Source organism: Tachysurus fulvidraco, chromosome 2 (genome assembly GCF_022655615.1).
Source record: "Tachysurus fulvidraco isolate hzauxx_2018 chromosome 2, HZAU_PFXX_2.0, whole genome shotgun sequence".
Classification (NCBI taxonomy): domain Eukaryota; kingdom Metazoa; phylum Chordata; class Actinopteri; order Siluriformes; family Bagridae; genus Tachysurus; species Tachysurus fulvidraco.
Genome location: NC_062519.1, coordinates 39,105,886 through 39,128,744, shown reverse-complemented (window position 1 = coordinate 39,128,744; position 22,859 = coordinate 39,105,886). Strand labels below are relative to the sequence as shown.

General features: G+C 41.5%; 1 protein-coding gene across 1 annotated transcript in view; it reads left to right on the top strand.

Annotated features, from left to right (window-relative positions):
* Positions 1-22,859, top strand: part of LOC113646685 (heterogeneous nuclear ribonucleoprotein L-like) — an 80,241-nt gene that overhangs the window by 27,673 nt on the left and 29,709 nt on the right. The window contains exon 2 of the mRNA XM_027153105.2: positions 21,431-21,549. Within this exon, the coding sequence (XP_027008906.1) occupies positions 21,431-21,549 (119 nt within the window). The remainder of the gene's footprint in view (positions 1-21,430; positions 21,550-22,859) is intronic.

Sequence of the window (22,859 nt, the reverse complement as noted above, 5' to 3'; positions counted from 1 at the left end):
CGATAAAAGAGTCTTATCTTATCTTTAGAGACTTTAAACTCTACTCTTAAGTAATTGATCAATATTGATATTGTTACTTAGGGAATATTTAATACTGGCCTCACGTGGCATTTCATGGTTGTTGTTTCGAGTGGATTTATAGCTCAGAACATACATTTTCGTCGACATATTAGAGTTAGATTAAAACTATTAAGACGCTGCTACTGAATCCTCACTACACACACACACAACTCTGGGTTTCCCCGGAGCAGAGTGTAAGTGTGTGAGTGTGTGAGCATTTGTGGCAGTGGAGGGAAGCTACAGGCTGACATGAACTGAGTGTGTAAGACCACGTATATCACACATACATTCATTAGTGTCCTTATATAAAGTTCATAAGTGTCCTGACATAAATGTCCTTTGTCCTGACAGCTAATTAACATTAAACCTAACACTAAAATTAACCTCTGTAACCTAAAAGGATGCCTACAAAAATCTTATGCGAAAGCTCTCTCTCTCTCTCTCTCTCTCTCTCTCTCTCTCTCTCTCTCTCTCTCTCTCTCTCTCTCTCTCTCTCTCTCTCTCTCTCTCTCTCTCTCTCGCTCTCTCTCTCTCTCACACACACACACACACACACACACACACACACAGTCGTCTGTACTCTGGTCATGTGACATAGAAATCAGACCAAATCATTACTTCTTGATTTCAGCTTTTTGGCATGTTCTCTTTATTTAGGCTTTGTGTTATTTCTCTCTCTCTCTCTCTTTCTCTCTCTCTCTCTCTCTCTCTCTCTCTCTCTCTCTCTCTCTCTCTCTCTCTCTCTCTCTCTCTGTGTCTTTCTGTGTGTGTGTCTCTCTCTCTCTCTCTCTCCCTCTCTCTCTCTCTCTCTCTCTCTCTCTCTCTCTCTCTCTCTCTCTCTCTCTCTCTCTCTCTCTCTCTGTTTCTCTCTCTCTGATACACACACAAACCCCCACACACACCAAACCTTTTCATCTTTTGATCGTGTGTAATCAGACACCACCACATGGCTTACAAATCTGAGCTTCCTCAGGTGGTCTTTTGTTTTTGTTTGTGTGTACTGTATGTGTGTGAATGTGTGTGTGAATGTGTGTGTGAAAGTGTGTGTATGTTCCTTTAGTAAAGTAGGATTTCCAGCACATTTTCTCATGCATCTGCCGGAAATACAGCCGTAGTTCTTTTTGCTTTTGCACGTTTGCTTCTGCAGAAGCTTGCTTTTAGTGTGACATGGTTGATTTTTTTCCAACCACAAAGTGGATGGTGTGAATCAGATCGAGCGAGTGGAAGTGTCTAAACGATGGGTTAGGTATTCAGGACATGTCTGACATTAATGAAGGTTTTATATCCAACTTGTAACGCTGTTTACTATTCTTTTTCTACAGCACACTTTATCATCATCACTTCCGACCCACAGGTTTAGGTTTAAAGGTAATTCTCGCTCAAGCCATGTAAAGTGTGACGTTCTGCCACTTTAGAAATTTCAGACACAAGGATTGTAAAACACTTCTGTATTTTTGCATGCGTGACTCTGACACATCACATCGACACAGAGGAAGTGAATCAGAAAGGCGTCTACTTGTCCCTTCCACTCCCATGCTTACGTTATGATTGTTTACTTTCTCAGTCTTAATCAACCAGTTTAAACGACCTGATCCGGCCTGATCCGAATAGCATGGGGTTCACACGGCTTCTTAATAACAGACAAAATAAATACCATGTATTAATTTCCCACAGTTTTCACGTTCTATAGCCCTTTATGTTATGTAAACCAGGGCAAAGACTCATAAAGAGTCTACCAATGATCCTAATCCAGAGGGCTCCTAATTTGGCTTACAAATGTCTAACTAGCTTAATCTTATCGTCAGAGTGATTCAGGACCTCAGATCTCATAGCAACTCTGACTAAGAAAAATACAACAACTTTTATCGTAGAGAGGAGGCGGGGCTTAACCTGTTACTAGGTAGACACATTTTTTGAAGACTGTGATTGGTTGTCAAATAAAAAAAAAAATCTTTTCAAATCTTTTTAAAAGTCTATTATAAGCCTTTGTCTCTATGTTAAGATATTTGCGGTTACAACCTATAGGGATTACGTTCGTGATCGATCATATTAGTGATATTCTAATATCTGTATGTTACTATTGTAATAAATGTAAATGTAAACATCTCCGACAAAGAGCAGAAATGTCATGGAGACAAAGTCGATCATTTCTGCCGCTGTGGCATTTCGGCTCTGTATGATGATATCTCTAATCTGTATCATCTTATTAACTCACTATCATTATTAAATTGTATACAATACATTTCTTCTCCCTCTTCACCTTTCGGCCATTTTCTCCTCCGATAAAGAAACTCTTAAGGCTCTTAAACACATTTTGACCTTTTACGAATAACTTTTATCTTTACTACGGTCTTCTCTTTCACTTTTAAGGGGAAACACCCACATTTTTAAGTCTTTTAATGATACATAAGCACATTTTTGTTGCCCTTTTTACCGGTGCGCTACTGTTCCATTTTGCAGACAGGATGGAAACTGACTTATGGGACATTTTTAATCAGTGTAAACAAATGAATGATTTTCTGTCTGTGAATCTGAGCTAAAATGAGTCAGGACTCTTTTGGCTTTCAGTCCGAGACGTGTGTTTTTAACTCTGTTAGCAATCTACACCGAATTTTAGTAAATGAAGATAAATACCTTTAAATTTTAGATGTTTATGAACAAACACTTGAGCCGAAATGGGTTTCTGATATCACTGATATCACTGTTTACTTTGCAAACCTTTGTGTGGAAAAAAAAAACAATAAGTAGAACTAATCGTTAGAGATATATAGAAACTTAATTTTAAACTTTAAACTTGAACATTTTCATTCTGTTTCTCCTTCTTCTTTCGGCTTTACCCTTCACGGGTCGCCAAAGCGAATCATCTCTCTCCACCTATCCCTATCTTCTGCATCCTCAACACTTGCACCCACTAGCTTTACATCCTCATTAATTACATCCATATACCTCCTCTTTGGCCTTCCTCTTTGCCTCCTGCCTGGCAGCTCCATGTCCAACATTCTCCTACCAATATACTCACTCTCCCTCCTCTGAACATGTCCAAGCCATCTTAATCTGGCCTCCCTAACTTTGTCCCCCAAACGTCCAACATGAGCTGTCCCTCTGATGTACTCGTTCCTAATCCTGTCCAATCTCATCACTCCCAAAGAGAACCTCAACATCTTCAGCTCGGCTACCTCTAGCTCTGACTCCTGTCTCTTCTTCAGTGACACTGTCTCTAAACCATACGGCATGGCAGGTCTCACCACTGTCCTGTACAACTTCCCCTTGATTCTCACTGATATTTTCCTATCACACAAAACTCCTGACACATTTCTCCACCCACTCTAACCTGCCTGCACTCGCTTCTTTACTTCTTTCCCACTCTCTCCATTCCATTCCATTTTCATTCTGTTTCTATACCTATGTAAAGCTGCTTTGAGACAACGTGAATGGTTAAAAGTGCTATACAAATAAATTGAATCGAACCGAATTGAAGTAGAAATGATTCGTAAAAACTACAGATTCGTAAAGCTCCGAGTGTCTACTTACATACGAGCTGCATATTAACCACCACTGTGGAGTGAGACACGGTAAAGACATTCGATACTGAACAGGGACGCAACAAAACTATACAGCAGATTCCATTTTTTTTGGCTTGTGATAAAGAGAAAAGAGTTAAATCTTTCTTTATATCATTTTGGATCTCTGTATATTTGAGTTACATGTCATCTCTGCCAGCTAGGCAGCAAGCTAGCCAGCTGTGATGTATGTTTACTGACTCAGAACAGCAGACTGTGTGGTCGGTGTTATATTAAGACATGATTATATCTGGTTTAAAGCTAACAGTCGTATATACCGTACAGTGTCAGTGTAAAGCAAAATATCAATATGTTCAGCCTCATCGCAACGAATAGCACAGCACTATTTTTTTCATGCCGAGGGAAAGCTGAAGTACAAACGTCTGTTGTAATTGCGAGTCGTATTTACTGCGATTGTTTAGAACCTCACGACATGGATGTTTTGAAACACTGTTCCTTCTGCTTTTGTAACATGGAGGTGTGGGAATGGTTTGTAGTACATGAAATCCCTTTAACTCTGATCAAAACATCTTCTTCTTGCTGCTGCATGCTGATTAAATCTTCTTCCAGTACAGACCAGGGCTGTTTTTTAGTTGTCGAAGGTCAGAAATAACGAGTCGTATCCATTAGCTAGTGTTGCAGCCAAAAATGCTTAATATTGCGTTGACTTTCTTCCAAATTTTGTGGTTTTTTTTTTTTTTTGACTACTTGAATTGGTGAAATCGCAAACACAGATTTCCTCTTTTAAACTCCTACTAGTGAAGACACATGTGTAATGACTTTCTGTAATAACCGTGTGATGTGTGATAAACCGTGACATGCGATAAACATGAATAGAAAAGGGCTTTGTCTGAACAGGTGTTGTGATGATGCTACGTGATGCATCTCAGCTCAAATCTGAGGAGTTGTTGTTCTTTTGGCTGCTTCCATTTTATCCAGGCCAACACTGGGACCAACACTGAGAGTTAACACCTCAGTGGCTGGGTCAGTTCCCTGTCTGGGAATCGAACCTGGTGAGAGCTCAGGATCCTGCCGCTGGACCTTCCGGGATTTCTGGTGATGAATTTTGCCTAGTTTGCTTGATCTTTAATAGCACAGATGCATTGCTCCACCCATTCCAACATGGCTGACGATGACAGACACCACTAGTTGCAGACTGGAGACCGAAGCTGAGGCACATTCGACCCAAAATTGAAATGTTTAATGTATGCAGTTTGCTATTTTTGTCCTATATTCTTAAAAGAATATCAGGTTCACTTGTAGAAGAAGTCTAGACTTGTAGCTATGCTATGCTGCGTCTATATCTGAGCTGACTTCACGGATGAGATTTGCCAAAGAACCAGACAGTGACTAGTCTCTGGTTTGAAGTCCTTAGCTCGGTGTTGTTCTATGTAGCATCATGGTCCTGGAGTAACGTCTCATTTCACAATGTCCTGTGTTGGCTATATATGGTTGAAATAACGATAAAAGCTTCTTGACTTGACTTGAGAGAAAAATAAAAGAAGTATATCATTTTCTTTAACATTGCTAACTAACATTTTAAACTCTGTACTAATAAATCTACAAACACACTTTACGCTGAAACACTCCAGATATATACACACGTTGTTTGCGTCGTGTATTAATTGTACAGGATACGTGTCCATGTGCAGATTCACCACCAAATCTTTGTTGTTCCATATAACCTGTAACAAATGAAGCAGATCTCTAAGTATGTGTACGTCTTTTGATCGATGACAGTAAACAGAGTGTAAACAGCAACAGAAGGTGTGTCATTTCCTGGCCTTATCTGCACCAGTGTTGGCGCTGTGGTTTGATGTTTAACGTCAGAGGTTTCACATGGCCGTTCTTATACATCCTGTTGGACTAATTGAGGTTTAAGTCTAAGGGCAAATCTGCAATGTTTTACCTTCGAACACTCTGTTTTTGCTTTTATTACAGTAAGAAATAAGGGTGTTAAATAAGGGAAAAACCTGGGCATGTGATTCCGATAGAGCTTTATTCAGGGCCACGTTTCAGCCAATTATATTAATGGTACAAATAATAGGTGGAAAATCAGTGGTAAGCATGTTGAACTGAAAGTAGCATGAGGCGAGTGGTGAAAAACTATTCTGTGCTTTGGGGGTGGGGCTTTGGGACAGATCATTGTTCCTTGGCTCTGGGCTGCCCATCCAATCAGAAGTTAGAAATCATGCTGGTGTTTTCGGTGTTATTTTTCCCTTTGGCTAAAATCAGTCAAACTTGATTGGGTTGGCAAGACCCAAATCTGTGTGGGCCGGCTCAGGCTTTATTAAAGATGAGTGCACTTGTTTAGTGAAAAAGTTCATAATTATATAACACATATATGTTGTATGCTACCGAGTAAGTGGTCCAAGCACTTTTCACAAGAACCTTCTTGTAGGAGTGGAAAAGTCTTGCTAATCATATCAAGTATTATAACATTAATTGTGAAGAGTGTTTGGACCCGAAGATCACCACATGCAGCTTAAAAACCGATATACACCAATCAAATATGTCCAACGTTAAACGATTTGGATGTCATTTGTACCTGCGCGTCCCTCAATGTCGTTTTCACTCTAAAGTAAGACATGAATCTGCTTGTAATACCAGAGGAGAGAAAAAAAGAGTAGCCGAGCTCAGACCAGTACACCGAGTGATTTTCAGTAATTGTGCAGTTCATTACTTATATTATAATCAGGCAGTATTTCTCAACTGGCACTAAGTTCTAGCCTTTTAGACTGAGCTGACCTGATCTTGTGTGAAAGAAAGGGTGTAAAGTCAGGGAATTTTTTTTATTCCATTTTACAAACAAACAAACAAACAAACAAATAAATAAAATTAAATAACAGTGGGGGGGCACGGTGGCTTAGTGGGTAGCACATTCGCCTCACACCTCCAGGGTCGGGGTTCGATTCCCGCCTCCGCCTTGTGTGTGCGGAGTTTGCATGTTCTCCCTGTGCCTCGGGGGTTTCCTCCGGGTACTCCGGTTTCCTCCCCCAGTCCAAAGACATGCATGGTAGGTTAATTGGCATCTCTGGAAAATTGTCCGTAGTGTGTGAATGTGTGAGTGAATGAGAGTGTGTGTGTGCCCTGTGATGGGTTGTCACTCCGTCCAGGGTGTATCCTGCCTTGATGCCTGATGACGCTTGAGATAGGCACAGGCTCCCCGTGACCCGAGAAGTTTGGATAAAGCGGTAGAAAAAATGAATGAATAAATAACAGTGCTGACCTATTCATTTAACAGATTACATTAAACTTGTACTTGTTTTAAACAAACAAACAAACAAACAAACAAACAAACAAGCAGCTAAATAAATAAATAAATAAATACATTTTCTCCCAACAGATTTTTAGAGTGATGGTATTCATGACCAAGTGAACCAGATTCGCTATATTCACTGATAGGGACTTCTGTAAATAGGTGGTTATTTATGTATAAAAAAAAAATTAGGTTTAAGATTTAGGTTAAAGATACAGGTTTGACTTTATTCTGAATGAGATCAAATATTTTGTAGCCACAGTAACTGTTTCTAATGACTAGGTAAAGAAATTTCTATTTCTAATGTTCATTTTGAAATTAGATATCATAACATACATAACAGAGTAGGCTGGAAAATAAAAACGAAATGAAAATAGAGATGATTAAAACGAAGAAGAAAGAAGCAGCGATTTACTTTTTGATTCTTTTCTTGAGATTACAGTCATCATTAACATAGACAATCAATTATACTTTTAAATACTTTTAGTTTGATACCTTCATCCTTACTTCACGATCTCTATACATTATAAATCAGATAGAAGATTTATGGTTATTTTAACATCTGTGGAATATCTTTCTCATCCTTATCACGGTTTTTTTATCAGTTCATTGACTGAAAAGATTTAAAAACAAGGAATAACATCCACACAGGATTTAACATAGTTTTCACTTTGATTAAGTGAAATTTTATCCATGAAACTGTGTAAATGCAAAGGAATGCAAAATTAAAAACAAAAATACATGAAATTGTCATTTAGATTTTTGTTGTGTCATAACACCCGAGAAAAATAGAATAATTACAGAATCTAAGCAAAATGTTTGAAGGAGTTTGTTGTTGAATGCCTCATGTTTTATAAACGTAAATCATTTGAAAAATGTGTCCTCGGTTGTAATGCTGAACAAATTCAAATTCAGTTGCGACGGGAGAGAGTGCGAAAGAGAACGAGTGCAACGTGGAGAATGCGACAGGGAGAGAGTGTGATAGGGAGAGTGTGAGAGAGTGTGACGGGGAGAGTGCAATGGGGGAGTGCAACAGGGAGAGAGTGTGACGGGGAGAGTGCAATGGGGGAGTGCAACAGGGAGAGAGTGTGACGGGGAGAGTGCAATGGGGGAGTGCAACAGGGAGAGAGTGTGATAGGGAGAGTGTGAGAGAGTGTGACGGGGAGAGTGCAATGGGGGGAGTGCAACAGGGAGAGAGTGTGACGGGGAGAGTGCAATGGGGGAGTGCAACAGGGAGAGAGTGAGACGGGGAGAGTGCAGAATGAGTGTGGGAGAGGTGTGGCAGACAGTGTGAGAGAGTGTGACGGGGAGAGTGCAATGGGGGAGTGCAACAGGGAGAGAGTGTGACGGGGAGAGTGCAATGGGGGAGTGCAACAGGGAGAGAGTGAGACGGGGAGAGTGCAATGGGGGAGTGCAACAGGGAGAGAGTGAGACGGGGAGAGTGCAAGAGGGAATGAGTGTGATGGAGAGAGTGTGGTAGGGAGAGTGTGAGAGAGTGTGACGGGGAGAGTGCAATGGGGGAGTGCAACAGGGAGAGAGTGAGATGGGGAGAGTGCAATGGGGGAGTGCAACAGGGAGAGAGTGAGATGGGGAGAGTGCAAGAGGGAATGAGTGTGACAGGGAGAGTGTGTGGTAGGGAGAGTGTGAGAGAGTGCGACAGGGGGAGAGTGCGACTGGGAGAGAGTGAGAGAGTGCGACAGGGAAAGAGTGAGAGTGTGAGACAGAGGAGAGTTCAACAGGGAGAGAGTGGGAGAGTGAGACAGAGGAGAGTGCGACATGGAGAGAGTGAGACAGGGAGAGTGCAAGAGGGAGAGAGTGCGACAGGGAGAGTGAGACAGGGAGAGTGAGAGAGTGCAACAGGGGGAGAGTGTGACTGGATGAGAGTGAGAGGGTTAGACAGGAGAGTGCAACAGGGAGAGAGTGTGAGAGTGTGACAGGGAGAGAGTGTGACAGGGAGAGAGTGAGAGGGTGAGACAGAGGAGAGTGTGACAGGGAGAGAGTGAGAGGGTGAGACAGAGGAGAGTGTGACAGGGAGAGAGTAAGAGAGTGAGACAGATGAGAGTGCGACCGGATCAAAGAGTGTGACGGGGAGAGTGAGATTGGAATAGTGCGAAAAGGAGAGAGTGGGAGTGTATGACGGGGGGGCAATGATGGAGAGAGTGTGACAGTGAGAGAGTGCAACAAGGGGACAGTGTGACAAGGGGACAGTGCGACGATGGAATGTTCTAGGTTGGGTTTGTTGCTGTCAGATTGGTCCATTTCTGGCTCAGACTCACTCATCTCTTCAGTAATATTCTGTGTTTGTTATGTAGTAAACTCTGTCTGGCTCACTACTGCGTTATGTTGTGGTTTTTTTGTCATTAGGAACATTAGAGAGAATGCAGCTGTAATGAATTGAGCAGCATAAATAAAGTTATTTTAGTGCTCCGAAGCTCTGATCGCTCTGGTCCGAACTAATCAACTTTCACTTAATGGCCTCCGAACTCGATCCTGATGAGCAGCAACAGATTTTACAGCACAATTTACTTTTTGTCCTGTGAAGTGAAACATAACTAGACATCTCTTTATCCTTCTCTTTCTCTCTCGGTGCAATTTTCTTTTTTTATGAAGGGGCCCTTGTGGGCCGATGCCGTTGCCTTCGCCTTTCGTCCTGGAATATTTATCGTCCTATTTATTCTCCTCCTTTCTTTGTGACACATCCTCTCTCTCTCTCTCTCTCGCTCTCTCTCCTTCAACCAACCCTCTTTCATCCTTTCATTTTCTCCCTGTATGTGTGTGGGGGTATGTTGGGAGGGGTAAAGTGATGAGGGGGAGTTTGTTAACCTCGTCTGACATTGCTCCTTATCGGCCGGGCGAGCTGCAGTGGATTATATGGTGGATTAATGGGAAGAAGAGCCGGGCTTGCCGCTAGACACCGCCGCTCGCCATCATAACTCCATTTCACCGCTGAAAAAAGAAAGAGAAGGGAGAAAAGAGGGATTAATAAAAGTGTCATTGGTGAAATTATGTTTTGCGAGCAGTCAGGTTACCCGAGAGAACGTGTAAACATGGCGAGGCTCAGGCTGGTGCAGATGCACAAGGATGCAGGCGTGATTTTTTGCGTGCAGAATGAAACAAAGAACGCAGGTTGCACGTTTAGTCAGGCGTACACACGGTCTGTGGATGCTCCAGGTTTCACAAATTCCTACAAAATCTAAGAAAAATACTTGAATGTAGTTGAACACTTTCAGGTTATGTTTTAACATAAATAATGGTAAAAGTGTCAGGTGTAAAAATGACAGGCTTTAAGTACCAAGTACTAAGGATTCTTTTTGGGATTTTGAAAAGTCTAGACCCAAGACATACAGAGAGAGAGAGAGAGAGAGAGAGAGAGAGAGAGAGAGAGAGAGAGAGAGAGAGAGTGAGACATTGAGAGAGTGCGACACTGAGAAAGTGTGACAGTGAGAGTGCGATGGGAGAGAGTGCGACAGGGAGAGAGTGTTACTGGGAGAGAGTGCGACAGGGAGAGAGTGTGACAGGGAGAGAGTGTGACAGGGAGAGAGTGTGACAGGGAGAGAGTGCGACAGGGAGAGAGTGTTACTGGGAGAGAGTGCGACAGGGAGAGAGTGCGACAGGGAGAGAGTGTTACTGGGAGAGAGTGCGACAGGGAGAGAGTGCGACAGGGAGAGAGTGTTACTGGGAGAGAGTGCGACAGGGAGAGAGTACGACAGGGAGAGGGTGTTACTGGGAGAGAGTGCGACAGGGAGAGAGTGCGACAGGGAGAGAGTGTTACTGGGAGAGAGTGCGACAGGGAGAGAGTACGACAAGGAGAGAGTGCGACAAGAAGAGAGTGCTACAGAGAATATGCGACAGGGAGAGAGTGCGACAGGAAGAGAGTGCTACAGAGAATATGCGACAGGGAGAGAGTGCGACAGGAAGAGAGTGCTACAGAGAATATGTGACAGGGAGAGAGTGCGACAGGGAGAGAGTGTTACTGGGAGAGAGTGCGACAGGGAGAGAGTACGACAAGGAGAGAGTGCGACAAGAAGAGAGTGCTACAGAGAATATGTGACAGGGAGAGAGTACGACAGGGAGAGAGTGCTACAGGGAGAGAGTGCGACAGGGAGAGAGTGCTACAGGGAGAGAGTGCTACAGGGAGAGAGTGCTACAGAGTATATGTGACAGGGAGAGAGTGCAACATGGAGAGAGTGCGACAAGGAGAGAGTGCGACAAGAAGAGAGTGCTACAGAGAATATGTGACAGGGAGAGAGTGCTACAGGGAGAGAGTGCTACAGAGAATATGTGACAGGGAGAGAGTGCGACAGAGAATATGTGACAGGGAGAGAGTGCGACAGGAAGAGAGTGCTACAGAGAATATGTGACAGGGAGAGAGTGCGACAGGGAGAGAGTACTACAGAGAATATGTGACAGGGAGAGAGTGCTACAGAGAATATGTGACAGGGAGAGAGTGCGACAGGAAGAGAGTGCGACAGGGAGAGAGTGTTACTGGGAGAGAGTGCTACAGAGAATATGTGACAGGGAGAGAGTGCTACAGGGAGAGAGTGTTACAGAGAATATGTGACAGGGAGAGAGTGCTACAGAGAATATGTGACAGGGAGAGAGTGCTACAGGGAGAGAGTGCTACAGGGAGAGAGTGCTACAGGGAGAGAGTGCTACAGGGAGAGAGTGCTACAGAGAATATGTGACAGGGAGAGAGTGCTACAGAGAATATGTGACAGGGAGAGAGTGCTACAGAGAATATGTGACAGGGAGAGAGTGCTACAGGGAGAGAGTACGACAGGGAGAGAGTGCGACAGGGAGAGAGTGCGACAGGGAGAGAGTGCGACAGGGAGAGAGTGCTACAGAGAATATGTGACAGGGAGAGAGTGCTACAGAGAATATGTGATAGGGAGAGAGTGCTACAGGGAGAGAGTACGACAGGGAGAGAGTACTACAGGGAGAGAGTGCGACAGGGAGAGAGTGCTACAGAGAATATGTGACAGGGAGAGAGTGCTACAGAGAATATGTGACAGGGAGAGAGTGCTACAGAGAATATGTGACAGGGAGAGAGTGCTACAGGGAGAGAGTGCTACAGAGAATATGTGACAGGGAGAGAGTGCTACAGGGAGAGAGTGCGACAGGGAGAGAGTGCTACAGGGAGAGAGTGCTACAGAGAATATGTGACAGGGAGAGAGTACTACAGAGAATATGTGACAGGGAGAGAGTGCTACAGGGAGAGAGTGCTACAGGGAGAGAGTGCTACAGAGAATATGTGACAGGGAGAGAGTGCGACAGGGAGAGAGTGCTACAGAGAATATGTGACAGGGAGAGAGTGCTACAGAGAATATGTGACAGGGAGAGAGTGCTACAGGGAGAGAGTGCTACAGGGAGAGAGTGCTACAGGGAGAGGGTGCGACAGGGAGAGAGTGCTACAGAGAATATGTGACAGGGAGAGAGTACTACAGAGAATATGTGACAGGGAGAGAGTGCTACAGGGAGAGAGTGCTACAGGGAGAGAGTGCTACAGGGAATATGTGACAGGGAGAGAGTGCTACAGAGAATATGTAACAGGGAGAGAGTGTGACAGGGAGAGAGTGCGACAGGGAGAGAGTGCTAAAGGTAGAGAGTGCAACAGGGAGAGAGTGCTACAGAGAATATGTGACAGGGAGAGAGTGCAACAGGGAGAGAGTGCGACAGGGAGAGAGTGCGACAGGGAGAGAGTACTACAGGGAGAGAGTGCGACAGGGAGAGAGTGCTACAGGGAGAGAGTGCGACAGGGAGAGAGTGCTACAGGGAGAGAGTGCTACAGAGAATATGTGACAGGGAGAGAGTGCTACAGAGAATATGTGACAGGGAGAGAGTGCTACAGGGAGAGAGTGCTACAGGGAGAGAGTGCTACAGGGAGAGGGTGCGACAGGGAGAGAGTGCTACAGAGAATATGTGACAGGGAGAGAGTACTACAGAGAATATGTGACAGGGAGAGAGTGCTACAGGGAGAGAGTGCTACAGGGAGAGAGTGCTACAGGGAATATGTGACAGGGAGAGAGTGCTACAGAGAATATGTAACAGGGAGAGAGTGTGACAGGGAGAGAGTGCGACAGGGAGAGAGTGCTAAAGGTAGAGAGTGCAACAGGGAGAGAGTGCTACAGAGAATATGTGACAGGGAGAGAGTGCAACAGGGAGAGAGTGCGACAGGGAGAGAGTGCGACAGGGAGAGAGTACTACAGGGAGAGAGTGCGACAGGGAGAGAGTGCTACAGGGAGAGAGTGCTACAGGGAGAGAGTGCTACAGGGAGAGAGTGCTACAGGGAGAGAGTGCTACAGGGAGAGAGTGCAACAGGGAGAGAGTGCTACAGGGAGAGAGTGCGACAGGGAGAGAGTGCGACAGGGAGAGAGTGCTACAGAGTATATGTGACAGGGAGAGAGTGCAACAGGGAGAGAGTACTACAGAGTATATGTGACAGGGAGAGAGTGCAACAGGGAGAGAGTACTACAGGGAGAGAGTGCTACAGGGAGAGAGTGCGACAGGGAGAGAGTACTACAGGGAGAGAGGGCGACAGGGAGAGAGTGCTACAGGGAGAGAGTGCTACAGGGAGAGTTACTGGGAGAGCATGTGATATTGAGAGAGTGTGAAAGGGAGGGAGGGTTACAGGGAGAGAGTGTTACTGGTGAGACAACAGGATAATGTGACAGGGATAGAGTGTGACATGAAGAGAGTGCAACAGTGAGCTGATGACGGAAAGACTGAGAAACGAGGGACTGTTCTAGACTGGGTTTGGTGCGCCAGCTCTCTGAGTCTCTGGTGTGCTATTAGGACGATCGAGATACGGATCCTCTCCTCTTTTTGAACCAACGCTGAGCCGAGCTGAGATTTGATCGAGAGAAGTGGGAGGATCGAGAAGAACCTCAGACAAAAACAAGAGCAACTTCTTCTCTCAACAGCAAAATTCACACCACAGTTCAGGCGAGAGAACACAGCGATGAATTTTAAGAGACTGCTCCCTCTTCGGGCAGTGAAAAAAACCCCTGCAGGCGTGTGACCTGACTCGAAATCCTCCACTGATAACTGACAAAAATAAACAATCACAACAGCAAACAACGTGTAGCCAAGACGCACTCGCCTCATCGACTAGTCAATTAGTAATGAATTAATATTCAGTAAACATTTGTTTTGGACAAATTTGTTGTTTCCTTTATTTTTGGAGCATATTAAAATGTTCTCACATCTTTTGCACATTGTTTACAACATCTACACTGATTAATCACAGGGATTTTAATACCATTTTTTGGGCCCTTTTTTCAAATGTTGTTGGATTCTTTACAAATTCAGATGTAAATCAAGCTACAAACACCTCACATACAAACACCTCATATACAAACACCTCACATACAAACACCTCACATACTGTACAAACACCTCACATACAAACACCTCACATACAAACACCTCACATACTGTACAAACACCTCACATACAAACACCTCACATACTGTACAAACACCTCACATACAAACACCTCACATACAAACACCTCACATACTGTACAAACACCTCACATACAAACACCTCACATACAAACACCTCACATACTGTACAAACACCTCACATACAAACACCTCACATACAAACACCTCACATACTGTACAAACACCTCACATACAAACACCTCACATACAAACACCTCACATACAAGCACCTCACACACTGTACAAACACCTCACATACTGTACAAACACCTCACATACAAACACCTCACATACTGTACAAACACCTCCCATACAAACACCTCACATATTGTACAAACACCTCACATACAAACACCTCACATACTGTACAAACACCTCACATACAAACACCTCACATACAAACACCTCACACACTGTACAAACACCTCACATACTGTACAAACACCTCACATACAAACACCTCACATACTGTACAAACACCTCCCATACAAACACCTCCCATACAAACACCTCACATACTGTACAAACACCTCACATACTGTACAAACACCTCATATACAAACACCTCACATACAAACACCTCACATACTGTACAAATACCTCACATACCTCACATACAAACACCTCACATACTGTACAAACACCTCACATACAAACAACTCACATACTGTACAAACACCTCACATACAAACACCTCACATACAAACACCTCACATACTGTACAAACACCTCACATACAAACACCTCCCATACAAACACCTCACATACAAACACCTCACATACTGTACAAACACCTCACATACAAACACCTCATATACTGTACAAACACCTCCCATACAAACATCTCACATACTGTACAAACACCTCACATACTGTACAAACACCTCCCATACAAACACCTCACATACTGTACAAACACCTCACATACAAACACCTCACATACAAACACCTCATATACTGTACAAACACCTCACATACAAACACCTCACATACTGTACAAACACCTCCCATACAAACACCTCACATACAAACACCTCACATACTGTACAAACACCTCCCATACAAACACCTCACATACAAACACCTCACATACTGTACAAACACCTCCCATACAAACACCTCACATACAAACACCTCACATACAAACACCTTTCCCCAGAACAACAGTCTATTCTACAGGAAGATATCGCAATACTTTTAAATAAATACTTTTAACTTTAATTCAATTATCATTTTGGCCCTAGTTCTAACTTTATTTTAAATGTTGACATTATACCCCATCTGGGTTATACCCCCATCATGGTACCCCATCTCAGTTATACCCCATCATATTACCCCTTCTGGGTTATACCCCATCATATTACCCCACCTGGGTTATACCCCCATCATAATACCCCATCTGGGTTATACCCTCATCATATTACCCCATCTGAGTTATACCCCCATCATAATACCCCATCTGGGTTATACCCCATCATATTACCCCATCTGGGTTATACCCCCATCATAATACCCCATCTGGGTTATACCCCATCTGGGTTATACCCCATCATATTACCCCATCTGGGTTATACCCCCATCATAATACCCCATCTGGGTTATACCCTCATCATAATACCCCATCTGGGTTATACCCCCATCATAATACCCCATCTGGGTTATACCCCATCATATTACCCCATCTGGGTTATACCCCATTTGGGTTATACCCCCATCATAATACCCCATCTGGGTTATACCCCATCATATTACCCCATCTGGGTTATACCCCATCATATTACCCCATCTGAGTTATACCCCCATCATAATACCCCATCTGGGTTATACCCCATCATATTACCCCATCTGGGTTATACCCCCATCATAATACCCCATCTGGGTTATACCCCATCTGGGTTATACCCCATCATATTACCCCATCTGGGTTACACCCCCATTATAATACCCATATGGGGTTATACCCCCATCATAATACTCTATCTGGGTTATAACCCCATCTGGGTTATACCCACATCATTTTACCCCATCTGGATTATACCTCCATCATAATACCCCTTCTGGGTTATACCCATATCATAATACCCTATCTGGGCTATTCCCCTATCCTAATACCCCATCTGGGTTAAACCTCCATCCTAATACCCCATCTGGCTTTATACCCCATCATATTAGCCCATCTGGGTTATACCCCATCATAATACCCCATCTGGGTTATACCCCCCATCATAATACTCCATCTGGGTTATACCCCAATCATAATTCCCTATCTGAGTTATACCCACATCATTTTACCCCATCTGGGTTAAACCCCATCATAATACCCCATCTGGGTTATACCCCCATCATAATACCCCATCTGGGTTATACCTATATCATAATACCCCATCTGGGCTATACCCCTATCATAATACTCCATCTGGGTTATACCCCATCATAACGCCGCATCTGGGTTATACTCCCATCATAACATCGCATCTGGGTTATACCCCATCATAATACCCCATCTGGGTTATACCCATCATAATACCCCATCTGGGTTATACCCCATCATAATACCCCATGTGGGTTATACCGCATCATAATACCCCATCTGGGTTTTACCCCATCATAATACCCCATGTGGGTTATACCCCATCATAATACCCCATCTGGGTTTTAACCAACCATAATACCCCATGTGGGTTATACCCCATCACAATACCCCATCTGGGTTATACCCCATCATAATACCCTATCTGGGTTATACCCTATCATAATACCCCATTTGGGTTATACCCCATCATAATACCCCATTTGGGTTATACCCCATCATAATACAACATTTTGGTTATACCCCATCATTTTAATGAACCTCTTGGTGCTCGGACAGCTACTATCTTCAAACTCCAGTTGAAGACCTACTTCTTCATTGAACTAGCACTTTCTCCTCTGTTTGTTGTATGTGTGTGTTTAAAAAAAACATGTTTTAGGTATCTTAAGGTATGGTATCTTAAGTCTGTAACCTTGTGAACCAGAGTTAATGTATTCAATGATAGACACTTAAAAGCATTTTTGTACGTCGCTCTGGACAATGGCATCTGCCAAATGCTGTAAAAGTAAATGTAAATTATACCCCATCTGGGTTATACTCCATCATAATACCCCATCTTCTTTAACTCAAGAACTATTTTGCCCTTAATATAAAATATAAAATAAATAAAATGACAGGCATGTACTTGTGAAACTTTTGGTCATACAAACACAGTGTATAAAATCAAGGTCACTCTTATTCAACTAAAAACATGTGCTTTTCACAAAAAGCGCACAATCCCATGTTTGTCCATGATGAAAACATGTCTCATTTTATTATTTCTGTTTTATTTCAACCCAGCGAGGACTTTTATAATCAAAGGATCTCAGTGCCATGGGGACCGTCTCTATGGAGACACGATGCATGAGTCGTCATTGATGGTGACAGTAATGACGATGGAGCGCAGGATAGTCGCCGTTTTGCTGCCATTACCTAAAACGCTAGATGTAGATTTAATATGGATCGTGGTTGCAGATGAAACAGAAAAAAGTAAAGAGTGATAAATACCACAGTCAGCTTATAAAATGATTGACTCAGGCTTAGTGATGGTGATGTGGATCTGAACAAATCCTCACGGTAACACATTGGAGCTCAGAGTTATTGCTCGAAAAACGTACAGTTCATCAAAGTCTATTACAAGAATGCTAAAGCAAGCTTAGAGGAAAGCGAACTTTATATTTAAATATACTAGCGAGTACAACTTGTACACAAGTAGATCTACAGTTTTCTGTGTCAAATATTACTTTTAGATGTGTTAATAAATAATTTATTAACATAATAAATTATAAATTATAAATAAATAAAATAATCTGAATCTGTAATACTATTAGCATACCAAAGGCTATTCTGTCACATTCAAGTATACATTTTTTGTAATATTATTTTCACATTCCAAATGAAAGAAAGAAAGTGATAGATTTGATATTGTAGTGTTAATTTGTAGATATTGTAGTGAACCCAATTGTAGACATTTTATGGTTTTAATATCTACAATTGGGTTCACTACAATATCTACAATTTAACACTTTCTTTCTTTATTTATTTCTTTCTATCTTTCTTTCTTTCTTTCTTTCTTTCACTATATATATATATATATATATATATATATATATATATATAATATATATATAATATTATATATATAATATATATACACGTATAATATATATTATATCTATATATATATATATCTATATATACGTGTATATATATATATCTAGATACGTATGAATTTATATACTATATGTATATATATCGTATTATATATCTATTATATATATATATATATTATATATAGGATATATATAACCACTAAAAATCTATATATAAATATATATATATATATATATATATATATATATATATATATATATATATATATATATATAATATATAAATAAATATTAACATAAGCAGTAATTGTGAAATTTTCTGAGAGGTTATTTTTCTGAGAGGTTTTTTTTCTCCTTTCTGAATTTTAACAGATTATTCACAAGGAAATGAAACTTTCAGTTCAATCTGATTTTATTCCAAAACTCTTTTTCTACAGACATTTTGACATTATTTCAATGAGCTTCCAGACCTCTGTAATACCATTAGCATGCCGAAGGCTATTCTGACACATTCAAATGTTTCATCATATTCTGTAGAGTCTGAGTCATTTTTTATCATTTTCAGATTTTGACTTTTGTGCCCTTCAGTAATTGAAGGATAATAACTTCATCAGGTCTCATTTCTAAGCCCTCACCAGACGATTAAAAGATAAAGATAGCTCAAAAATATTATTTTTCTTTTCATTATTTATTATTTATTTATTATTTGTTCAAGTCATGAGAGCTAGTTAATAAAGAATTTCTCTACCTACACAACACAACATGCTACATGCTGTTAAGATAAAAAAAATAAAAATAAGGAACATTATTATTTTTGTCGTTTACAACAGACTGCTTTAAGAGAACGCAGGATAAATAAATCTATACAATATACAAGTAAACAAAATAAACAAAATATACAAGATATTAGAGGAATATAATCCACGATGTGTTGAAGCCTGACATGGAACATGTTTTCTTTCTTCTACAGTAAAAATGATCACTAGTTTTTTTTTGTTTTTTTTTATTATGAAGCAGCAAGGTGTCACATTCAATGTTGCGGAAAGAACTTCCTGTTATCTCTTTTGCTATAGAAGTGAGAAATAGCTGCAGACTAAACTGGAAAATATAACATCTTCTTTCCTAAAGACTTTGTCATGAAGGAAAAGCACTGAAATTGGAGGATCCTTCAGAAAATGTCAGGAAAACATGTCATTATAGAAAATTTCACCATACAGTAATTATCAGTGTTAGCATAGAGCTGCAGTCAGTGCTGCTGTCAGACCTGCCGCTAAAGAACATTAATCAAATCTTTCGGACCAATCAGAATCCGTCCTCCGCATCCTGCAAAGTCGCCTTTGTACATATTAAGGCATGTTTTAGGATTTTGCGCTGTGCTGAATTTTTTGAGGATGAAATGTCCTTGACATAAAAGGATGAAAGGCAGAACAGAGAGTACACTGCTGTAAATATAACTGACTCAGTGCTGATTTGATTAGCGTGTGTGTGTGTGTGTGTGTGTGTGTGTGTGTGTGTGTGTGTGTGTGTGTGTGTGTGTGTGTGAGACTGTTGACTGCTCTGAGACACATTAGTGCGGAAGTGTGTGTCTCAGATAGACAGAGAGGTTGTGATGCCGTGGCCTGCGTCTCTGCAGCTCGGCCCTTACACGTCTGCAGAGACGGAAAATCCTGCTCAGAGATGCACCGGGGTTTGTGGCTTGTTGAAGGCTGAGCAAAGAACAGAGGTGTGGAGAGAGAGATGGAGAGAGAGAGAGACTCATAGTCACGTTCAGAAGATCAGAAGTTCATGCTATATGTATGTCTTCCTGTCCTTTTTAACCTTTATAATTAAAAAAGAGAAGCTCATTTACTAATCCCGTTCTTTGTTTTTCTAATCCCATTGTTTTTCTGTTATATCGGTCATGTTTTTTAATTTAAAAATTAACGTTAATATCATTTAAAATTTTCGTACTCAAACGAGTTGATTGACAGGCCAGTGGCTATTGCTGTGACTTAATCAGGAAGTGTAGTGAAGACTGGGTTAATGACAAGAAACATATTGCTTTCATTTATATTTCTGCTCCATTAGTTCAGTGTTCACCTTCTTTCCTGACACACACACACACACACACACACACACACACACACACAATTCTTTACATAACCAGCAGCTTTGCATTGCTTCTAACGCAGCGTGTATCATTCAGTCTGTCACTTCGTTCTCTCAGAGCTCAGATACACACTGTATTCATGTTCACGAGGCTTCCTACAAGACTTCGGTGAAGGTTTGCGTCTCAGTCTGGGCTCGGTGTTTAGATCGTACACCATGAAGCTCCAAGGCTGATGACTGTCCTTGCTCTCTTCCTGCTGAAGACTCTCACAGAAATACCAGTATGATGGAACGATATAAAATGCAGCATTTAACGAAGCTGTCGTTTGAGTAGCATCTTTAGCATCACATTAAACACTGATGCACAAAATGTATTTTTAAACACAATAAAAATATAGATTTCCTTGTGTTTTCTCATTGTCAACTATCCTATTCTTTATTTTCTTTTTTCTTTTTTATTTCCGCGAGTCTAGTACCTCCTGTTATTCCGTATAGGAATATTATTCCATAATTGCAGTCATAAGTAAAGATGATGAATGCAGTGTTTTTGTTTTTGGAGGATTGTAATCTGTTAGTATTTATTTGTGTGGTTTTAAAATGAAATGAAAAGCTCATTTATTTAACGTGTTACTGCATGAACACGGCCTTGCCTGTTACTGAGCTGTTTATATCCTGAAACAAATGAGAAGGTTTGGAAAGTTAAACTGCATTTCAGTTTTACGATTAATGTGGCTCCCGAGGCAAGTAGCGTTGATAACTGCTGCTCTTATTAACATACGCTATTGTTGTGTTCATTTAATATTTTCTCTCCTAAACAAAATGCTTTTGGTTTGCAGGATAATGGAGATGAGACCCACAGGATTGCGCCGTCCCCTGTGGTCCATGTTCGGGGACTGTGTGAGTCGGTGGTGGAAGCTGACCTGGTGGAGGCCCTGGAGAAGTTTGGAAACATCTGGTAAAAAAATATTGTTGAAGTTTGTTCTGTAACAAATATGTCAGAGGGATCAAATAAAATAATGAGATTAATGAGCTCGGTGGCATCAAATAGATTAATGAGATCAGTGGGATCCAACAGATTAATGAGATCAGTGGGATCAAACAGATTAATGAGATCAGTGGGATCAAATAGATCATAGGGATTGAATAGAGTAATGAGATCAGTGGGATCAAATAGATTAATAATATCAGTGGGTTCGAATAGTTTAATGAGATCCGTTGTATCATTTTGATCAAAGGGATAGAAAAGAGTAATAGTATCAGTGGGATCAAATAGATTAATAAGACCACTGGGGGCAAATAAATTAATGAGATCAGTGGGATCAAATAGATCAAAGCATCATTGTAAACAATGAGATCAGTGGGACATCAGTGAGATCACATCAGTGAGAAGATGGGATCAAACAGATCTGTCGGATTCATTTGATCAAATATATCGGGGAAATCAAAGAGAACAATTTGCTCAAACAGCGCAGTTACGGTGTAAGCGAATAAATTCTAGAGACAAATAGGGGAGTAAATCTTAATGATATTTCTTCACTGATACAGAATGTTGAGCGTAAGGTTTTAATAATGTAAACTAAAGCTTTTAAATCAATTACTCATACACTTAAAGATGTTTCTTTGAAACTGGCATCTACTGGATGTAATGAATATCAATGGACTCGTAATAAGGGTCCGATGAAGGCAGTGGCTATAGTGCACTAATAAACTCAGTTTATCTAAAACAAACTTGTTTGGGGGAGTTTTATGAACTAGAGTTGAGCTCAAGACAGATGAAATGATTGTAATAACTCATGTTATGTTTGTAGATCATGTTTAGATTAAGATTTAGATCTTTTAATTTACGAGTCGCACCTCACATAGTGTTAACTATTCCTCTCTGACAGCACAGTCATTTAAAAATTAATTTCTAAATGATTAAAAAACGGGGGCATGCTGGCTTAGTGGTTAGCACGTTCGCCTCACACCTCCGGGGTTGGGAGTTTGATTCCCGCCTCCGCCTTGTGTGCGTGGAGTTTGCATGTTCTCCCCGTGCCTCGGGGGTTCTGTGTGCCCTGCGATGGGTTGGCACTCCATCCAGGGTGTATCCTGCCTCAATGCCCGATGACGCCTGAGATAGGCACAGGCTCCCCGTGACCCGAGGTAGTTCGGATAAGCGGTAGAAAATGAATGAATGAATGAATGAATGATTAAAAAACATATTTTATTTCTTAAAGACACTCTGCAGCTCTAAACGCTAGTTCCCTTACCAACTTCTTCTTTTTT